The sequence below is a fragment of the Nipponia nippon genome, unplaced genomic scaffold (genome assembly GCF_047370975.1).
Source record: "Nipponia nippon isolate SJK-2023a ecotype South Korea unplaced genomic scaffold, ASM4737097v1 scaffold_15, whole genome shotgun sequence".
Lineage (NCBI taxonomy): Eukaryota > Metazoa > Chordata > Aves > Pelecaniformes > Threskiornithidae > Nipponia > Nipponia nippon.
The window spans coordinates 10,515,550-10,535,799 of NW_028262331.1; the positions used below are offsets into that span (position 1 = coordinate 10,515,550).

The 20,250-nt window shown below is 38.4% G+C and overlaps 4 protein-coding genes across 13 annotated transcripts in view; 3 read left to right on the top strand and 1 right to left on the bottom strand.

Moving 5' to 3' along the window:
• The window catches only part of NF1 (neurofibromin 1), a 111,754-nt gene that overhangs the window by 29,848 nt on the left and 61,656 nt on the right, over positions 1-20,250 (bottom strand). The window lies entirely within an intron of this gene.
• Positions 437-3,514, top strand: EVI2A (ecotropic viral integration site 2A). The gene is made up of 2 exons (XM_009469118.2): positions 437-593; positions 2,716-3,514. Exon 2 carries the CDS (start codon positions 2,732-2,734, stop codon positions 3,500-3,502), a length of 771 nt encoding a protein of 256 aa, XP_009467393.1. The 5' UTR covers positions 437-593; positions 2,716-2,731; the 3' UTR covers positions 3,503-3,514.
• On the top strand, positions 6,419-8,695 carry EVI2B (ecotropic viral integration site 2B). Its single transcript, XM_009469616.2, has 2 exons — positions 6,419-6,540; positions 7,787-8,695. The coding sequence occupies exon 2, from the start codon at positions 7,818-7,820 to the stop codon at positions 8,682-8,684; it is 867 nt and encodes a 288-aa protein (XP_009467891.1). The 5' UTR covers positions 6,419-6,540; positions 7,787-7,817; the 3' UTR covers positions 8,685-8,695.
• OMG (oligodendrocyte myelin glycoprotein) lies at positions 10,788-14,610 on the top strand. Of its 2 annotated transcripts, XM_087751951.1 has the most exons (3): positions 10,788-10,928; positions 11,668-12,924; positions 14,330-14,610. In XM_087751951.1, exons 2-3 carry the CDS (start codon positions 11,674-11,676, stop codon positions 14,336-14,338), a joined length of 1,260 nt encoding a protein of 419 aa, XP_087608077.1. In that variant the 5' UTR covers positions 10,788-10,928; positions 11,668-11,673; the 3' UTR covers positions 14,339-14,610. The 2 variants fall into 2 exon arrangements, with proteins under 2 accessions (XP_087608077.1, XP_009467404.1); XM_009469129.2 differs by having other exon boundaries at positions 11,668-14,610.

Here is a 20,250-nt window from a genome sequence, read left to right on the forward strand (position 1 = left end):
AAAATTCTACTAGATTAATTAAAAATCAAACTCAACAGTAGGTCATGAACATCTAAAGTACTTTTAAATACCTATCTCTGTTTCAAGCCAACATTAACTCAACTCTTTCAAGGCAAACCAACAGGCTATGGAAAGAGCTAATAAATACTGTCAGCACGTATGTAGTTTTGAGTGTATTGGGACACTGCTCTTGATACCATTTGAGGTAGACCACCTGAGTGTAGGATAACTGAGAAGATAAATTTCATGAACGTAGAATATTTCTCCACCGAAGATACTTCCCCCCCTGTTACTTCCTGTTGTTCTGAGAGCTAATTTGGGCAAGTCGGTGTTTTTCCCCCTCTAACGTGTCATGGTATAGTTGTTACAAAAAGGAAGTGTGTCATCTCTGTGGTTTTAGTTCTCCACTTAGAGTAAACGACGTATAATTTCAGTTACAGATTTGCTTAAAAAATACCAGCATAGTCTAAATCTACGTGCTTTATGTTAATGGTCGTTTGCAACCTAAGAGCAAATATATGCACAAAGAAATTTTATTGTTAAAGGACTAAGTATCTGAAACACCAATTTTCTTTTGACTGCATCTTGTCAAGGTAAGTACACATTTTCCTTCTCCTATTCTAAGTTCCACTTCAAAGTTTCTTAGATTTTGTAGAAAGTTATATGCAAAAGTAATTTTAAAGAAGTTCAAGTAATTAAAAAATAGTAATCTGTAAAAATATTATCTCCAACTGAATTAAGAAAGCTGATATAACTGTATTTCTAGTAATGTTAAAGGTTATTCATAATCAGACTCCAAAGAATTAACAGTGACAGTCGCTACTTAGCTCTGTTGTTCCTATCTATTGCAGATCTTATTGTGTACTGATAGAAGACCCTATCAATACCTAGGCACAAAGGGTTGAACGAAAAAGATAAAACCAGCTCTTTAATGATCAGTTCCTTTGCTCTCATGATTTTAAGCGAAGCCCTTAACAACATGAGTTTGTTTATTTTTAAGAAAAGCACATCTGGTCTAGAATGCTACAATTAACACTGGACTTATTGTATTCTTGGAGGGAGCAGGCAGGCAGAGAGTTGCAAGTCTCAGACAGTAACATTAAATGTTGGAATATATCTGTACCGGCAAACGTGTTGCAGTTCTGCGTGACATGCAGAAACTTTATGTGAAATGTTGTTTTGTTTCCAAAAAAAAAAGGCTTTGCTGGTTTTGTTTTTTTTCCTTTTTAAAGTTTGCTACAAGGCATCCTCCAGGCAGTCTTTACCATATAAAGATAAAAATTCTACCTGAGCCGTAGTTGATTGCTAACGTGGTTTCTAGTTCAAACTTAACAATAAGGATTCATCTCAGAATGGAGTCTAATTTTATGTTATGGGTGAACTGCAAAGTAAAAGATACATATATCTTTTGCTGCTCCTTTGTCATTTAAGGAGAGACACCCAGAGTTTGTTCCCTGCTTACACACCAGGCATATCACTTCCTTCATTTTCCTGGAGGACTTCAACAATATGAAGGGCTGCCGTTTGGATTTTGCAAGATAGGCAAGTTCACCCCTCTGCTTTTTGGGAGTGAATATATTAACTTCTTTGGTAGGCATGCTAACTTTTGACTATGATAAAAGTAAACATTGTTGGAATATTACGTAACCTGACAAAGATACAGATATGCTTTGTTACCTTTAAAGTAATAGCTTCAAAACCAAATGTATTTATAAAAATAGCACTGTTATTTTGGCTATTCTGTATAGTATTTATACTTGAACCAAATGTAGTCTGTAACATTCAACGGAAACATTTTGTTCTGTAATAGAGACAGGTGAGAGACATTGGCTTGGTTAATAAGCCTTAAAATCTGAATGTGTCTCACACACGCAAACTGGATGAAGCAACAGCAGTCAAGTGGTTCACTGCTCGTCCGACTTGTCACTATTATTTTGAGGTTCTTAGTATCAGACTGACCTAAAGATCAGTTTCCTGCCTTCCAGACAAATTCAACAGGTACAAATCTGAATACTACACAAATGTGAAACAGAACATGCTAATGGCAATATCATTTGCATAGTTATCTCAAGCATTTTAAAGAAAATGCCACAATCTGCAGCATGTTTGTGAGAAAAATTTGAGAAGTACATTTGTGATAAATAGCCTTTTATACAATAAAGCAGAAAAATTAGTGAACAAAAATTCTCCTAGGCATTTATGAAATACTCCAGACAGCTGTGCTAAGAAACATAAACAATTAAAATAAGCTATTGCTGTCACTTACAGAAACATTTTAGATTAAAGTTTTTCACTTGACAGTCTTTACAAGCATGGTTACATTTCCCACATTCAGGGGAATACAGGCAAGTAAGAAGCAGTAATCTGTAAACTTTACATGGGTTTCTCCTTTCACTGTGTAAAAGCAGAAGTGGTGAACCTAAAGTTGTAATATGGCCAGCTTTAAAGAGGAGGAACTACCAGAGTCTGCCTCTGCATCACTGGGTAGTTAGTAGGAAATTTTCTATAAACCTCAAACTGTCAGAAGTTCGAGACAACCTATTCTTTCAGAATTCCAAGTACTTGAACTCTTCCTCCTACATCCACTAAAAATGAGGTCAAGTCACATTTTTTTTTCCATCAAAAAGCTGCTGCCTACTATTCCCCGAGAAGTCCGATTCAAACCTCTAAGAACTAGCATTTGCTAAACTAATGCCATGATTTGTAATTTCGCAGGTGACTAAATAGGAAGATGAAGACAAAGAGACACAGTAAACCATACTTCGCCTTCCCTGTGGTGATAATCTCTTCTTTATGTTTGCAAACAAGTGCAAACCATACCGATTATCCTAGGGTCATAAATGAAACCTGGAATCTTATCAGCCAAAACCAAAGTGGAAGCCAGAACATAACAGAAGCCAATACAAATTCTCCTCTAAGCATCACTTTCAACAGCAAAACGACTACTTTTGAAATGCAGACAAGTACCCTGCAATCCTTATCTTCAACAACAGCCCAAAATTCAACATCTTCCCCTGCCAGAAGTGCTGTTTCTGCCACTGGAGGACCTAGGAATACCAGCAAACCCAAGAGCACAATGACAAAAGAAACGTGTGAAGACAATAAGTCTCTAATACTGATTTGCTTCATTATAATAGCAGTACTTGTGCTTATCTGCACCTTCTTATGTCTGTCGACAGTCATAATAGCAAACAGAATGTCATATCTCAAAAAAACTAAGCAAAGAAAACAAAAACGTTGGCCCAGGAGCAATGGTGATATTCTGGCGGCTAACAGTTTATGGCCAACTGCAGCAGGAACATGGCAGAGGATGCCTAAGGAGACATCTGGAACTGACTTGATAATGCAAGAATTAATATCAGGGAGAGATGCTGCGATCCAAAGGAAAATGGAAGATGAAACTCCTGAGAAACTCACTAAGGAAACAGATAACGAACAGGAAAACAAAGAAGCATCAAAGTCACACAAACCCATTGTAACCAATTTTGTAGTTGAGATTTAATTCATATTCAGGTAAAAACTCATCTTTTGCCTTTTTTACATCATTAATACAAGGCAAAAACTTACCTTTCAAGAAACAACATGAATTTTAACACAGGAAAGCTAAATTCAGATCGTAAGAGTTTTTCCTTTTGTGACAGTGGGAATGCTGTAGCAACTCGTGGAAGGGACTAAGATTGTGTTAAATAGCTTTCTGTAAATAGTGTCAAGACTGGTTTTACTCCTTTGACCAGAAATCGTGGTGATAGGAGCTGAACAGGATAAAACAAAAGAACAGAAGTCTGCCCATTCTCAATGATCATCATGGGGAAAAAAAAAGGAAAGGACTGTCAGTCTAATAAGTAATACCATACCATAAGGTGCTACGCAGGTATAACCAAGTTGCCTTTTAAAGAAAACCGTAATTCAGTCACAACGTTGATGCAATTACTGAATCAGGAACTAGTCCCTCTCAAAATACCCTTTCAGGTTTTTCCATCGAGAACTTCTTAAACCAGCTTAATTGCTTTTAAACCAGATTGAGATTTGAATCATATTTATTGTGTTTCGACTTTGTCTATGAATATATAAAGTTTGTATTATATGTTAGAATATGAGAACTGTTTCAATTTGTTATCTCCAATAAACTAGCAACATCAGTGTTTAAATAACTTGACATATGTGATACTATTTCTCTCAGTCAAAATATTACAAAAAATATTAAACAAGGCATTTTGGAATATTATATTCCTATAACATTTGCTGAAGGTCAGTAAAGGTCTTCTCTGACAACTAGCTGTGATTTCTTGCATCACAGAAATATGCGCCACTTTGTCCTAATACAACCAATTAGAACATGCCAAAAATTGGTTCAAAACCACAACTTTTAGTTTCTTTATTCTCATAGAGACCTGATTTTCCCATATTTCTGGGGAGATGTCTGTGCCTGGTCTCACTACAGCAGAGCTTTGTTATTTTAAGGAAACATGAGAATCTATTCACAGGCTACTTCTTGGGTTAAAGAAGATCTGTTGCACCATGGTTACCAGTGCTAAAACTGCATAACGACCAAGCTCTAAACATCCTGTGCATCTGTAATAAACATTTTTGACACAAGAGATGGTTGTATGAGCTTGAGAGAATCAGGACGTAAGACTGAATCCCCAGTTCACCTTCCAGTACATCACCCACAAACTTATCTGAAAGGGCAGGTGAAGAAGCAGCAGTGAAGCAAGATGACAGTATCATGCAAGCCAAGAGACTGCAAGATCGCGAAAAAATGCAACTGCCTGTGTCAAAGGTGGTTTGTGTAGTAAGGAAGATAAAGTTGGAAGGAGTTTGCAGGCTTGGCCCAGAACTGGGAGTCACAAGAAAGCAAGTTCATCGGAGATAGGAAAAAAAACCAACAACAAAACAACCAAAACCCACAACTACAGGGCAAAATCCAATGAATCTGCCATAAACCACATATTCAGACCTTAGAGCTCAAAGGGACGAGGCACAACACAACACACAATTAGAATGGGACGACAGGGGATTATGTCAGGCATTCCTAAAACACGGGGAGAAAGGCCAGAAGCGTAAGGTGACATGTCGGCGGTGACAACCCAGTACTCAGAGGAGACAAACCGAGAACATCTCACATTGGTGACAGAAAGAGAACTAAAGGGCAGGGTTGGGGGATGCTGCATTGCAGTTACCTTCTCCTTCCCCAAAATGACCATGAGCACATGAGGCAACAGCAGAGGCTGTGCAAGTACTAAAAAAAGAATCTGAGATAGCAAACGTTGGAATCTAACCCGGTGTAAAACTGCTCGCAGCTAGGAAGGTAACAGAACTAAAACGGGAGATGAATCTGTAAGAGAGTTAGCCAGCCTGCATACAGGAACACAGGAAGTTTTTAGCAGGCAGCAGATTAAAGGGGTAAACCAGCAGTGTCATGAAAAAAGCAGGCAAAAAAGGAAAAAAAAACCACAATCATATCAGTGGAAGGAAAAACAGGAAGAAAAAAGAAATGAGGTGGGAACTGTGGCAATAGATGGGTGGTGACTGAGGCTTGAAGAGAATGGGGATGAGATGAAGGAATTGGACAAGAAACTATGAGTTATGATGTGAGTACGGGATCAGGATTTGTGTTTGCTGCAGGAGTAGGGAGAATCTGAAAAAGAGAACTCGTGCAATCAGAAGGGAGGCGCAACAGGAAAAGCAGGAGGAGATGAAGAAGCTGCAGAAGGATCTGGCACTGGCAGAACACGCTTGCGAAATGTCACGAGGACGTATTTGTGCGGGTTTCTTTTTGCCAGGCAGCCTTTCTAGGCAAAAATGCTCAAGGAGACAGAAGAAAGCAGTGTGGGTTACACTAAATGGTACGGACAGAGCATGGGAAAACAGCTGCTCAGAAAGCACAGCCCCCCATCAATGATGGCAGCAGGTACCAAAGTTGTCCAGACACAAAAGTAACATGGAGAGTAGGGCCAGGAGCAAGGTGAAATCTGTAGTTATCTGCCTTTTAATGCAACTAATGAAGATGGGTAAGCAAGCCAGCATCCTGTGATCAGATCGCTTTCTATGACTCATGGTAATGAACCTAAGGTTGCTTTTCCACTAATAATCATGACAGCACACCAAACCCATCCCCTGAAATTAAATCAGTAAGATTCAAATCCAATCCAAACTTGTAGGATTTTTGACTCACACAGAAGTAACTGTAACTATTTTCAACAAGAGACAGGCGAACAAGTATTAATGAATTTCTACATAATAGGTACATACCCGACAAAAGCCACAAACATTGAAATATTTTGAGTTTTATAAAAACTACAGAGCCGAAAAGTTTGCTCGTGAAGCATGCAAACTCTGAGATAAGGCTCTTCGTAATCTCCCTACTCTTGACACTTCCTGCAGCAAGCGTTGGTAAACTTCCTCTTCAGCCGCAGAGCCCGACTTCAACGTGAAACGAGCCATTTTAAGCTGCTTGACTTTCAGCACATGGTCCATCTTCCTAAGGCTTCCAACAAAAAAAGTAAGACGATGTTTGCTTGATAGAAGATCAATGTGCAGGTAAGAATCAACTTCGAGATGGAAAGGCTTAATATTTGTATTATTTGGTTTGAAATGGAACCGCACTGTGTACAGCACTGTGCATGTCCTGACTTCAGGGTGCATTCAAAGCTCTTGTTGAATGCCTGTATCTTACAAGTATTAGGGTTTCAAACACATGTTGTTTGGTGTTGTTACTATGAACTATCATGAACTCTACATGTAAGCATTATTTGACTATATTTGGAAAAGAGGGGAGCAGAAGAAAATTAAATTGTATCTGTGTATTAAATTGTATTTTTCCCTGTTATAAACCTTACAGAATTTAGATTGTAATGTTCTCAAGAAGCATTAATTTACTACTCATAGGTGTTTACACTGTTGCATCTGAAATTTAATTTTGCATATTTATAAACCCACAGATTTATGCGTATTCATTTGCCAGGAACAACTTTACATGACTAGCATTATAGAAACTAATAAACTATCTCAAATTGCATCAAAGTAGCTTCAGATATAAAAACGCTATGTAGCGGATGTATTTTACGATTTGTTTCATATGGAGACATGAACTCTAAACGGTACAGGGTGGGGGAAATCTGTTTCATGCCAACAACGTAACATTAACACAATCTCCTGCATTACAAAGAGTGTTCCTCATACAGGAATTTATAAAAACAGCTTAACATTAGAATGCCGTTCCGTTACAGCATCAGTATTTGGAAACTTTTAAAAAATGATTACGCTCTACCCTTAACTGCTCAAGAGAGGCAAGAACAGGAAATAAAAGTTGAAGAGAACTGTAAAGAGCCTTTTACTTAGGTCTTGGCTTATGCCCAGCAAAACAAGACAATGTTCTTTACTCATGACAATCCTGTTTGTCAATACTGCTGCGAGTGTTTCATATTTTGTTCCAGGTCCACAGCCATTTACATGATTGATAAATGTTATTTTGAAACACTCTTAGGACTTCTCTGCTGATGCCTTTTTCTGATAAGGTGAAAAAAGGTAATAACAACCAAGACGTTCTCTTCAAAGTCACTTAATTAGAATGATCGATAATGTTGAAAATCTGCCTGTTGTTTGTAAAGTCAGCGACAAACCTGCTGATTATGCAAATGGGAATAGACACAAAATTTTAAGCATAGAGTCTAATATTATTTTCACTACTATAGTATTAACATAAAATTGTCTGGTGTCAGTAAAGTGTAACTATACAACGAACGCAGTTTTCAAGTTAATATGTTCTATTTCATCCCTGCTATAGGAGAGGACGTATTTAAAGAGGCTGCAGGAAAATGGCCAGCAACCAAGTAATACTGTTTCTCTTCTATGGACAGATCTGGAAATCACTTTCTACAGCAATATCTCAAAACATTTCCATGAATAAAAGAAATGCATACACCAGTATCAGGAGTCTGATAGAAGACAAAGCTCCTCTATATCAGTTGCCAGCAACTGGACCCAGTTTACACAAATCTGGACGAGCACTGATTGTTACGATACCACCTCAGCTCCCCGAAGCATACGCAGAACCTAGCGATGGCAGCTGGATAGCAGCACTGATAATTGGCATCATTTTGGTTAGTATGATAATGGCTATTATTATAATTGTTCTGTGGAAATGCTGCAAGAGGCCAGTTCTAGTTGATTCAAATTGGGCAGGTCGTTCTCCATTTGCAGATGGAGACACACCAGACGTCTTTATGGACTCTGACCAGGCTACCAAACGTTCATCGGTTTTATTTATGTTGCCTTGGAAACTGAAACAAGACACAAACTTACAGAATGATCCCATGGCATCAGAGAAACCATCCAACTGCACTACCAGTATTGAAAACAGCCAGTCGCCTCCACCAGTAGCAGACTGCTCTGGAGCCAGTATTTCGGTTTCCAACACAGACGCCTCTCCAGCTCCCGCCTCAGAAGCGGCAAGCTGTGCCCGCGACTCCTGTCCTCACCCAGCGGCTTTACCCGAATCCCCAGATCTGCCGCCGCCGCCTGACTGGCTCAGGGAACCAACGGAGGAGCACAGTTCAGATCCCAGCAAAGACCAGGAATTTCACTCAGAAACAGAGGAACAACTGCCCCCACCACCCGCGTTACTCATGCAAGAGATTCAGGAACCACTGCCTCAGCTGCCACAGCCAGAACACCCTTTGTAGACTGCCAAAATTGATTTCCAGCATACTTCTCATTTTTCTTAAATGAAGTATTCTTCAAATAACCGAAAAAAATGGAGAAGTTGACACAGGCAAGAACAGTGAGACCACAGCACTGGCATTTCCCCAGGGTTTCTTCACTTCAGCTTTCACAAAAGGGAACAACCTGCTTCTGCCTGAAGCAAACGATTTCAAAATGCAATACAGATTGTGCCCACTAGTCACCTGTAACTAGCGAGCCCAGATTTTGGAGACTACAGAAAACAGAGTATGCATACCTTTGTGTGTCGGGATATACATATATGTAACATAGATATGGAGCTTTCAAGAAATGGTACAGCTTTAGAGGTACTCAGAGGTACTTCTAAAAATTGTTCTCCTAGGCTGTATAAGCAAATGCAATGAATTCAAGTTAATTTTAATAAAGCTTTGTAATTCAAAGATGTTTTGGTCACGTAAAGCACAACTGAGTATTTGCTTAGATACAAAGCTTCGAATTCAGAACAAAGTCTAAATGCCTCAACACGCATACATATCGTCCTTCATACAAAGGCCCGTTTTCTGCGTATGACCAGGTAACAACCTGGCAACAATGGATTACAGGTATCCGAACCAAATCCTCCTAACAGCCATCAGCTGTTCTTTACTAATAGTAATGAGATTTCCTTTAGATCAAATATTGCTGAAAAGTTTATTGCTGTAAAACCTCCAGTCACTTCACACTGTTGTTTAGTACCGCAGAGAACAGTGAGAGTAAACAGTCAGTGTAGTGGTCACTAAAAAGCTGAAATGGCTCCAAATGCTTGGAGAACAAGTACAAAAAGGTTTTCTTTTACCGAGATACTTTTGATTTTTATGGATAAAATCGAAACAGTTTGCAGAACACCCAGGAAAATTATTAGCAGAAATGGTTGTGCGCATTCACCGATTTCTTCCTCTGAGGCAGTATTTTCAGAGTGCACTCAATATTATTAATATAAACTTCAAAAATTAATTTAATGTTGCATGGATGACAGATTCCTTTTAACTCAAGGTGACTAAGTGTTCTTTTCCAGGCCCTGAGTACAAGCGGAGCTCACCGTCCTGCCTAAAACCATGCATTTTGCTAAGCTAACTTTGTGGTGGGATGTTGGAGGGTGGTCTCAGAGGTGAATTTTTTTTTTTTTTTTCACCAGTATTGAATGTTTAGATTTATAGAAAGAAGCTGCTAGATGCTGAAGCTAACTTTGTATGACATCTCTGCAAAAGGGCAAAGAGCTTGTAGCTTTGAGTTTGCTTGGGAGGGAATGTATTTGTGGATGTTGCACAGAGCACATGTTTGCACATATTATAACAATAAACTTCAAAATCTTTAAATTGCCACTAAAAATTGAAGTAATAAGTTAATGCAAATGCAATTCTAGGCTGCTGTGCATACAATGGACATAGGGAAATATATTTACAATTTTTTCTTACCATTTATATAAGCTGTATGATCGTGTATGCCTAAGAATAGCATTCCAATTACGCAAAGATTTTTTTTTAAGGCTTGTTGCATTATACCATGTTAAAATTAACAGCATTGTAAGCTATATCCACTCTTACCATATTGTCTGGAGAAATTCAGATAAAGATTTCCTATAGAAATCTGTAAAATCCTACAAGCTGAGCTATATTATACTTGACAATATAGTGACAGCCTGATCTGAGGAGTAGAAACTGAACATTTTAAAATTATGAAAAGATACTCTGGGAGCATAGCTTAAAAAAGCTTAAGATAGGAAGCCTAAATTAACATTAACCTTTATTACAGGAGGAGAGGTTAATCGAAGGTAAAAGAGAACACAACTTAACGTGACTTTTTAAATAGGAACATTTAAATGGAATCATAGCTTAAGCTGAAACAGCCTACAGAAATTTCCTTTGGTACTGTTTCTGTAGGCAATCTTACATGTCATGTTTTGATGCATTAACACAGCATAAAATATAGATATGGAGAAGATAACTGATTCAAATTATAAAAACCAACTACTTTATTGAATATGCTCGCTTTGCAATAAATTTGAGTCAGCACCAACGACAGCTCTGCAGTCCTCCAATGTAGTGCAGATCAGGTGGTTGCAGAGCCCCAGCTAGCAGCAATACGATGCAGCTGAAGAGGCAAGCACAATCCACAGACAGCAACTGTAGCTACTCTCTAGAACAAGACGACCTCTAAGCTTAAATCTTTCACAGAAATGACGTGCTGATATTGCAGAAGAGATTACGGTAAGTTTGTGTTTTTTGTTTTTAATCACAAAAACCTACTACAAAATTAGAGACAGAAAAAAGAACGAAATTCTTAGTTGATGACAGATGCTTGCACCAGAAATTTGCTGCAGTGTCAGAGATTTCTTACTAACATTAACTCAGCTTTCAAACATGTGTTACCAGCTTTGAGAATGTAATTAACACTATAATAAGGAAAAATAATAATGTGCATGTTAGCATGAACATGGAATTTGGGTTTCAAACTAAATTCCTAACAATTTAAGATGTATTTTAACCAATTCTACTTAAGCAAATAGCATGCATGTATGGGGGGGACTGCTACATTGCTGCAGAGATTTGTAAAGCAGATCCAGTTGACAGCCATTTTTTCATCCTGTATAAAAGAACACATTATCCCAAACATAATATAGGCTTGAAATCACTAAAAACAAGAAGCAGACATTGTATAACATTTGGAAGAGACTTGCATTTTCGGAAGAAAGCCCTCATTTGAGCTTGAGGGGGAAAGGGAGATGAAAAAACAAGTCTCATTCTGCCAGACAACATGACAGTCTATGAAGGGATGCTTTGTAAAGTCTCTCTTGAACAATTCTAAAAAGGACCGTGCCACAAAGGGGTTTATTGATATTTTTACTTAATTTCTCCTGCAAGTGGTCATTGCAAAGACAACCCTTATAAAGAAATAAAATATATTACATGGATTTAAAGGGTGTCATTTTGGTGTATTTATTTCCAGGCAACGATGGAATACCAGATACTGAATACATCTACCTGTCTGCTGGTCCTTCTGTTTTTCATACCCACTGCTTTGGGTATCTGTCCTTCTAACTGTACATGCTCAGGAAATGACAGGAATGTGGACTGTTCAGGCAGAAACTTAACTATACTGCCACATGGACTTCAAGACAACATTACATATTTAAATCTGTCCTTTAACCAGTTCGTAGATCTCGATCATCAGCTAACGAGATTCACCAATTTGAGGACCCTTGATATTTCAAATAATTGGCTCAAGAACGTTCCTGCTCATCTGCCCAAGTCCTTATGGGAATTATATGCCATGAACAACAACATTAAAGTTCTTCAGAAACTTGATACAGCTTACCAGTGGAATCTTAAAGTGCTCGATGTTTCCAGGAATATGGTGGAAAGAGCTGTTCTGATCAACAACACACTGAGCAGTCTCAAGTTGCTCAATCTCAGTAGCAACAAACTTTGGACAGTTCCAACCAATATGCCCTACAACATCGAGACAGTGGATCTATCCAATAACTTCTTGTCTCAGATACTTCCAGGAACACTGGTGAGGCTACAACACCTTACAAGCCTCTACCTGCACAACAACAAGTTCACGTACATTCCTGACAAAGCTTTCGACCAGCTCTTTCAGCTGCAAGTAGTAACGCTGTATAACAACCCCTGGTCCTGCAGCGATGAACAAAATATTGCGTATTTGCTCAAATGGGTGCAGGGAACAGCTGCCAGTGTTAGAGGGGCTCCCTGTGCCAATCAATCCGTGCTTTGGCTGAATGCCACGCCAACTCCAGCGGCTCCCACCGTTACAGACTCTAGCCTCATGATTAAAGGAATGAAGGCAGCAGACAAAGCTACTTCTCCAGTGGCAACTGAACCAACCAAAATGACAAAAATGCATAAACAATTTAAAGCTAAGGAAGTTTCTACCTTGGCAACCTTAAGCCAAACTGTACTGTTTACGAGCACAGACCGGCCACTACTGCTCTATCCAGAAGATCTGACAACTAGGAAGGTCAGTTCTCAAGAAGCAGCAGCCACACACACAATCTACATCAAAGGTTCAACTGAGCTGAACTCAAGCCTGACTCGTTCAACAGGATCATCCACTACTCCTATGACTTTAAGTATCACCAGTGGAATGCCAACAAACTACTCCAAAATGCCTCAAAGCACAACGGCTACCTTAAGGAAAGAGGAATCCACTACAAGTATTTTGAATACTCACGTCCCCTCCAAAGCAAGTATCTGTGAGATATATTTGTTTTATGTTGTAATGCTTAATGCAGTGGCAATGTTCATTGGCTAAGGGCTTGTATCTTGTGAAAATTACTGAGTTTATTCCTGTGATACATAGCTGGAGTTAAGACATCCAGGTCAAACAATGAATCAAAATACAAGAAATTCAAAGTTCTGACTCCGATCTAAAGAAAATAACAGTTCTTAATTAAAGAAGTGCACACTAATGTCTTGGTACTAAGCTGCTACTTATTTTAAAATGTCTTAATTGAGTAAAACTAACCTATGATTTTGTTTTTAAAAATGTGCTTATTTTGTATTTAAATTTTTAATTTTACTTGCACAGAATAAAACATCAGAATTTTAAGTACTGATTTTATGTATGATTTTGTCATTAAACAACTGGAAAAAAATAGAAGGCCTGTATCATATCTGCATTGTCTTGCTTGACTTGCCAGTGAGCAATTCTTGTAATATAGCAGCACAGATTCTCTGTAAGTTATGACGACATGCAAAAGGAAGGGAAAAAATAAAGGAACTAAACGTAGCTGTTTCACTAATCAGAAGTTATTCCTGAGAAAAATTGCTAGCATGTATATCTATGTTTGCTTCATATGTATTAAGATATTTTAAATATGAAGAACAACAGTTTTGAATTTAGGAATTAAATACGACAATGCCATGATGTCTACTAAGAGGGTCCAACTTCAGCATGGGAAAAGTGGTAGGGGCTGATATCTTTTTGCTATGTCTTGACTTAGAGACTGCAGGCAAGTTATTTCTCACTCTCCATATTAAAAAAAAAAAAAAAAGATAAAAGTAGAGGAAAACACAAGATGTTCAATGCCATGACACTCTCCAACAACAAGGAGTGATCTACACAAATTAATGAAATGGAACTCCTTAACTTTATTTCAAGTGACATCCAAAAATCTGAAATCTTAATATATTATGCCTAAAAGAATATTGCAAATCAGCCTGTATCAAACTACTACTTTCTGATCAGTAAAATTAAATATCAGCCAATTTCTAATGCAAGTTATGTAACAAATCAATTAAACAATTAATTGTCGAGCTGTCATTGAAACAATCCTTGAATCTTGTGACTTAAAAAAAAAAAAAATTAATTCAGTCCATGGCATTGAACATGCCCAAATCTTTGCTTTATAAGGATGAGCATGAATGCTATTCTCCTTGACATCTGCACCATCAGTGAGTAGAAATAGTAGCACGCATGGTTCTGTCCACTCTAGGAAAATAATTTAAATTATGTGGCAAAGGTACTTGATATACTACAGATGAAGTTTTGCAAACAGCATGAAATGAAAACTGAAGAACAAGTTCATTGAAAAGTATTATTCACGTAATATTACAAATCTTCATACAATGTTTTCCATTCATTTCAGGCCATTTAATTTCCAGTTATTGTAGCATGAAGGTGCTGCAAAACCCAGAAAACCTCACTACTGAGACTGGAGTCCTCTACCTATTTCTCCTAGGTGGCAATGAGGGCTGTAGACCATTTACAACTACTGGTATCAGAGAAATCACAACTTTCCAATTGTGAACAGTATTTCTATAACCAGAATTTGTTTTACTTTCTAACAGTAAATGTTACACAATGAATTTGTACAGTTATTTCATTGGCATTTAAGTAAAAATAAAGTTACGTTTGTATTGAACTGAATTAGTGACAGTGCTTCTTTTCAAACGAACATAGTAATATCACTGATTAGATAATATTTTATTATACAAACCCATTTCAAGCAGACATTTGGCTCAATCTTCATGTCTTATGGGGGAAAATCATGGTTAAATCAAATTACATTATTTTGATACTGACGTATCCCTAATTTTGTTTATCAGTAAGGTAATGAGATAATAGTTACGTAGGGTCTACCTTTCCCCTTCCTACCCTTTAGAACTTGCAAACACCTAAGGCATATCTCTGTCTTTCTCCCTCTCAAAAAAAAGACTCTCCATGTTCAATAGGACAGAAAACTTAAAAACCAAAACCAAAGCAAAGGCTGACATTTCATATACATTTTAGGTAGACAAGAACTAGTTATCCAAGTCAACATTTGGACAACCTAGACCACAAGCAATGTGTGCATGGTACCTTCAGTGGTACCATGCAGAAGTGTCTCATTATATAAAGTGGCTACCAGCAGTCTGAAAGAGTCGCCTACTTGCACATATATTTTCCTCAGTTTAAATAATCTGGCATGAACTGCTAAATTTCACTAACTAGGGTCACTATTAAAAAAAGAAGTCACTGCCCGCTGCTCTCTTTGGACAGTCAATATGTTTGCTAAGTACTGACTGACTATAAAACAGTATCAACCTACTTATCATGTTCAGAACGAGGTATTTCCTAGAATTCTCTCATTCATATGGTTTCATCCCACACAGTTTAAAGCAGCTTAGCTTGCAAGGTAGGACAGGGATCACAAAATGAGGTGCTATAACAAAAATGCCTCCAGTTGAGGAAATCACGTGAAATACTACACGTGTCTTTGCTGAACAATTCAATACAAGGTGCCAAATTCTATTGTCTGCAAAAAACCTACATGGAATCAACTTTAAATGCTCTGAGAATGTTTAACCCATAATGAGACTATTCAGTGAACAGCAACTCTATAAAAAATACTGTTTTCCAGAAGTTGTTTGGGGCAAATTGCAAGCCCCCATACTGAATACCTTGCTACTCAGACTTCAAAGTCTTAAGCATGCTGATAAAAGCCTGGAAGTGGAAATGGGGTTGTGGGGTTTTCCAAATACGTGTACAGGATTGGGAAGCTAGGATACAAAAAAATTGCAGATGGGTATGGAAGTAAAATGGCACTCCCAAGTTCTAGGGCTATGCTCTCTACCGAAGCCTTGCCTGTGGTAGATGCAAGAGGGCTTCTTCGTCAGACTGCTTTCAGTAAAGCAGACTGAAATTTAGGTTTCCTTGTATTTTTCTGGAATACAAATTAGTTGATAACGGAGCAGCGAGTAGGCAGGCAAATGTGGGAGTCATGCACTTGTTGCTTGGCAACAGTGCAGTCAAATTGAAATAAAACTGATAGGCACGGATGTGAACACGACAGCATCGGTCTGTGTTGTTTTAAACAAGCTGGTCATTCAGTTCATGATAAATATAAAATAATCTACTCTCAGAGAAATCCTTTCTTCCAAAATAACTCTTTAGCATTTCAGGACAATTTTCAAAATACCAAAAAAAGGTCTAGCACAGCTTGAAATAGCAATATGCTTGCTTTTGAAAGGTTAAAATTGCCGTAGGGATAGCTGCGGTCTGAAGCAATAACTCAGAGGTTTGTATTCCTATTAATTAGTTTGCGATCAGCTTTAAAACTTAATGGCAGTACTTCAGGATCAATATGGATTTATTGATCATTTTAGTAACAGTGTAGGGATTAAAAGCAGAAGAGCACTGGCTTCAGAAGTCAGGTTGTTGCCCAGGAAACAAAATGCCAAGAAAAATGACAGACAGAATTAAATTTCACAGCACAAGAAGGATATAAACTGATCCAGATATATCAGTAAAATGACTCAACAATGCCCTAGCAACAAGATCTCAAACTCCCCCCCAAAAAAACACCCAACCTCCCTCCCCCTCGGCTTGCTGCAAGCCCTCAAACATCCTGGCAGCTACAATATAAACAGTCTTTCCACATTTCACACCTTAAAAAATGACATCTGGCTCAGAACCACAAGACAAACACCCCAAACGCGCCACTTAGCCACATCCCTATTAGCAGAAAAGATGTCAGAGCATCATTCCAGAGCAAAGCCCCCCCTGCTAGGTTTGAAAAGGCAGTGTCATGGAAAAAAACTGAGGAATTACATAGCTGCTGAAGAGAAAGTAAGCAATAAAAAGGGAGGTTAAGGAAGGCAATATTCCACCTAGTAGCAAGGCTTATGTCAAAGTATAACAATATTGTCATTAAGTATCCTGTACCTGGATAAAATGTACAGAAATCTGCTCCTTACCACCCCTTTATGCAATGCAGGAACGCATATCTGACTTGTACCATGATCACTATGGTTTAGCAGTGATTTTTCATCTTCCTTTGAGGAACTGAGGTTTGTGTTCATTCAAAAATCCCTGGGACACAGTTTATAAAGCTATTTTATTGAAGACAACTTTTCAGACTGTTGAACTGTCAGGTAACTTGGTCAATGACTAGAAGTTCAGAATTTCTGTAGAGTTCAGTATGACAAAGCTAGGGAAATCAGCTCCATTCTTGCAGGACTGAAGAACAGTAGATCTGCAAGAGATCAGAGGCCATTCTGGAGCTCATTTCTATTTACAGTCTCTTTTCGCCCCCAGAGCACGATTCCAGAGCGGTTTGCTGACTGCGGGACCCACCAGCTGGGTGAGGCACACAGGTCATGGAGCAGCACTGGAAAAACACCAGGGCAAACTTTCACAAACACTTGCCTCCACATATCTTGCAGATGGCCAGTGAAGAAAGAGGATTCACTTCCACTAGTGTCTGATGTTCAAGCTTTATTTTTAGTCACCCACTCCTTTCTGCTGAATTCAACAATCCTTAAACACCAGTTACTAAATAAAAGGTCATGGATATCCATACTGCTTTGCCAAGTAAAACAACTTAAAATGCAGAGTTACACACAGAGTAGGTATTTTAAAGTTTCATAGTGATGTAAACAGAATTACAGAGAGTAGTGAGATACCTAGAACTAAAGACTTCCTGTTCTAGGAATTTTATACTGTCTTAACAGCTACTAGTTAATGCAAGAAGGTTCAGAAAGATGAAGATGACATAACTTATTCTGGGCAAGTCAGAAGATGAAATAGTTGTCTATCAGTTTTTTCTAAAGTTGTGTTATCTCAGCGTGTGATCAGCTACTGGTAAGGTGATACTTAAAAAGTACTTTGCAGTGCCTTCTATTTAATGTTCTCCTTTTTCAATTTTTGCATCTATTGTCTCAACAGACAAATTCTGTTGTGGACATGTTTCACAGCCAAATTTCAATATACATCCAAAACAGAACAATACTGTGATTACTACAGTTACACTTAGTAGCTACCGGCACAATAAACAAGCGGCATCCTCCTTTATTATTTATGTACTAGCTTTATTAGGGCCCATCACTGGCTTGCCCAGACTCGGAAAGGTTTACTCTCAAACATCTGTGTACAAACAGTCACCCACTGAGCTGGCACCCTTTTCCAAGGAATATCGCATACCCAAATCACAAGCAGCATTTAATGATGCTAATGATCGTATACTTTCTCAGATAAGGAGTCAAGCAGAAGAAGTTGAATTATTTGCAAGTAAAGGGCATGAAGGTATCGGTCATAAAATCTCATAGTTCTCATCAATAGTCCTTATACATAATTATGAAAAGCAGATTCACCTGCACTTGATTAGACATTCTGCAGAATTCAGCCCCATAATGAACAGTTATTATCACTATTCTTTTAGCTTACAGTATGCTTCACTCATGACAAGTGATAAGTAGTACATATACTTAAAAGTGAATGATAGTGTAGCCCATTTCAATGTCAGATTATATATTTCTGTAAACATGTCACCAGCTTCATTCCTGGATGTGTATAATCAAGTTCCAAGAAGTGGTTTATCAATTCCTCAGCCCTTCTGCCGATCTCAGTGTTTGATTGTGTGAGAATTATATATTTCCTAACTATATGTAGTCCCAAGAAATATTTATAGGTATCTTAGACAGATATGAAACGTTAACTTCAACCAATCTCAACCTCAGTAAACAAGAAAGAATTCTGAGCAACTACTTAAGGCTTAAGCTCTCTCCCGCCTCCTTTTCAGGTACTCTGCTGCACAGAATCTGAGATACAAACCACGCAGAAGGGACAGGATAATGATGTATCGATAATACCTTCCAAACGCCTGTAAAAACATGCACCACTACTTACTTTCCTTCTGCTCACCAACGTTCTAACAGCATGTAAAATATCACTGCACCTTGGACCAGCTAACAGTAAAATGTCAAGACTTCAAATACTGAAATAAGCACAAAATAACCACTAGGTCATTTTCATTTATGACAGATTCATATATAAACAGTTTGCAGGGCTCAGCTCAAAACACTGAGGTAGTTTGTAGCATTTAAACAACAACATATTTTTGCTGAGATCACTTCCACATGAACTCATCAGCAAGTCACAGCCACTATGCCCGTTAACTTCTGTACAGATACAACACTGCTATTAAGTTATTCAGCTGTGGATAATTTTATTTTTCTGCTTTTAAAGAAAAGGTAGGTAAGTGATCTTGGCCTAGCAAGCATGTGTTGCACACTTTTGTATCAATTCATTTCTAGAAATTCTTTCTTTAAAAATGAAATATCCATTTCTTGCTGTGCAAATGAAGAGAACACTGCATGTCAAGACTTTACAGAATACAGAAAGGTGCCTTCGATCACTGCCAGACACAGTAAACTTTTTGAAGATGGGTTATCGCTATCCTTGGCATTTGTATACCCAATTTCTTGTCTGAACAGGACAGGATAACAACGTAGGCATTTTATTTTACTTGACATGAAATCTGATAGTGTCTAATGGAAAAAACTGGAGGAGAAAAACGTGGTGAGCAAACAGAGAATTTTTTAAAGAGAATTCAAAAGACTACCTTCTCTTCTAACTCTGTGTATGGAAGGGGCTTAAACATCTGGGATCTTGCTTATTAAAAAAAAAAAAAAGAAGAAAGGGCACAGGCTTCCCTCGAGGCCACCCCTCTCCGTCCGTTCATCCTGCAGGTTCATGAACTGTTAGCTCCGCTCCAAGCTCCAAGCAGGAGCAGATGGCTGCGCCTCTACGATCCCATCGGGCCCCCACTCTAACCACAGCAAACGCCTCCTTACAGGAGCAGTGGCACCTTCGATGCTGAATGCCTTTTGCCTAGAGCACGAGTTCACTTTAGCACAGCTGCTTCAAATAATCCTTTCCCATAAGGCTTCCTAATGCTGTTGTCTAAGTGGCTGACACAGGAAAACAATCCAGATCAGAGTGAGAAACACCAGTTTACTTCTGGAGAGAACTAGTCAACATCCCTTTTCTCATTAAACTGCCACTAAGTCCTTCTGTTGAGCATGCAAAAGATACCACGCTTACTGAAGCAGACACTGAAATACCGTCCTCCTACCCCAAATTAATGAAATACCGTCCTCCTACCCCAAATTAAGCTACCAAGCATTCCAAGTTCCCTTCAAATACCTACTTGTGTCCACTGCACACCTCACCTGAAGAAAGGGAGAAGCCATCTCATTAAAACAGGCTCGCACATACTAAAATTAACCACGCAAAGATACAACAGCA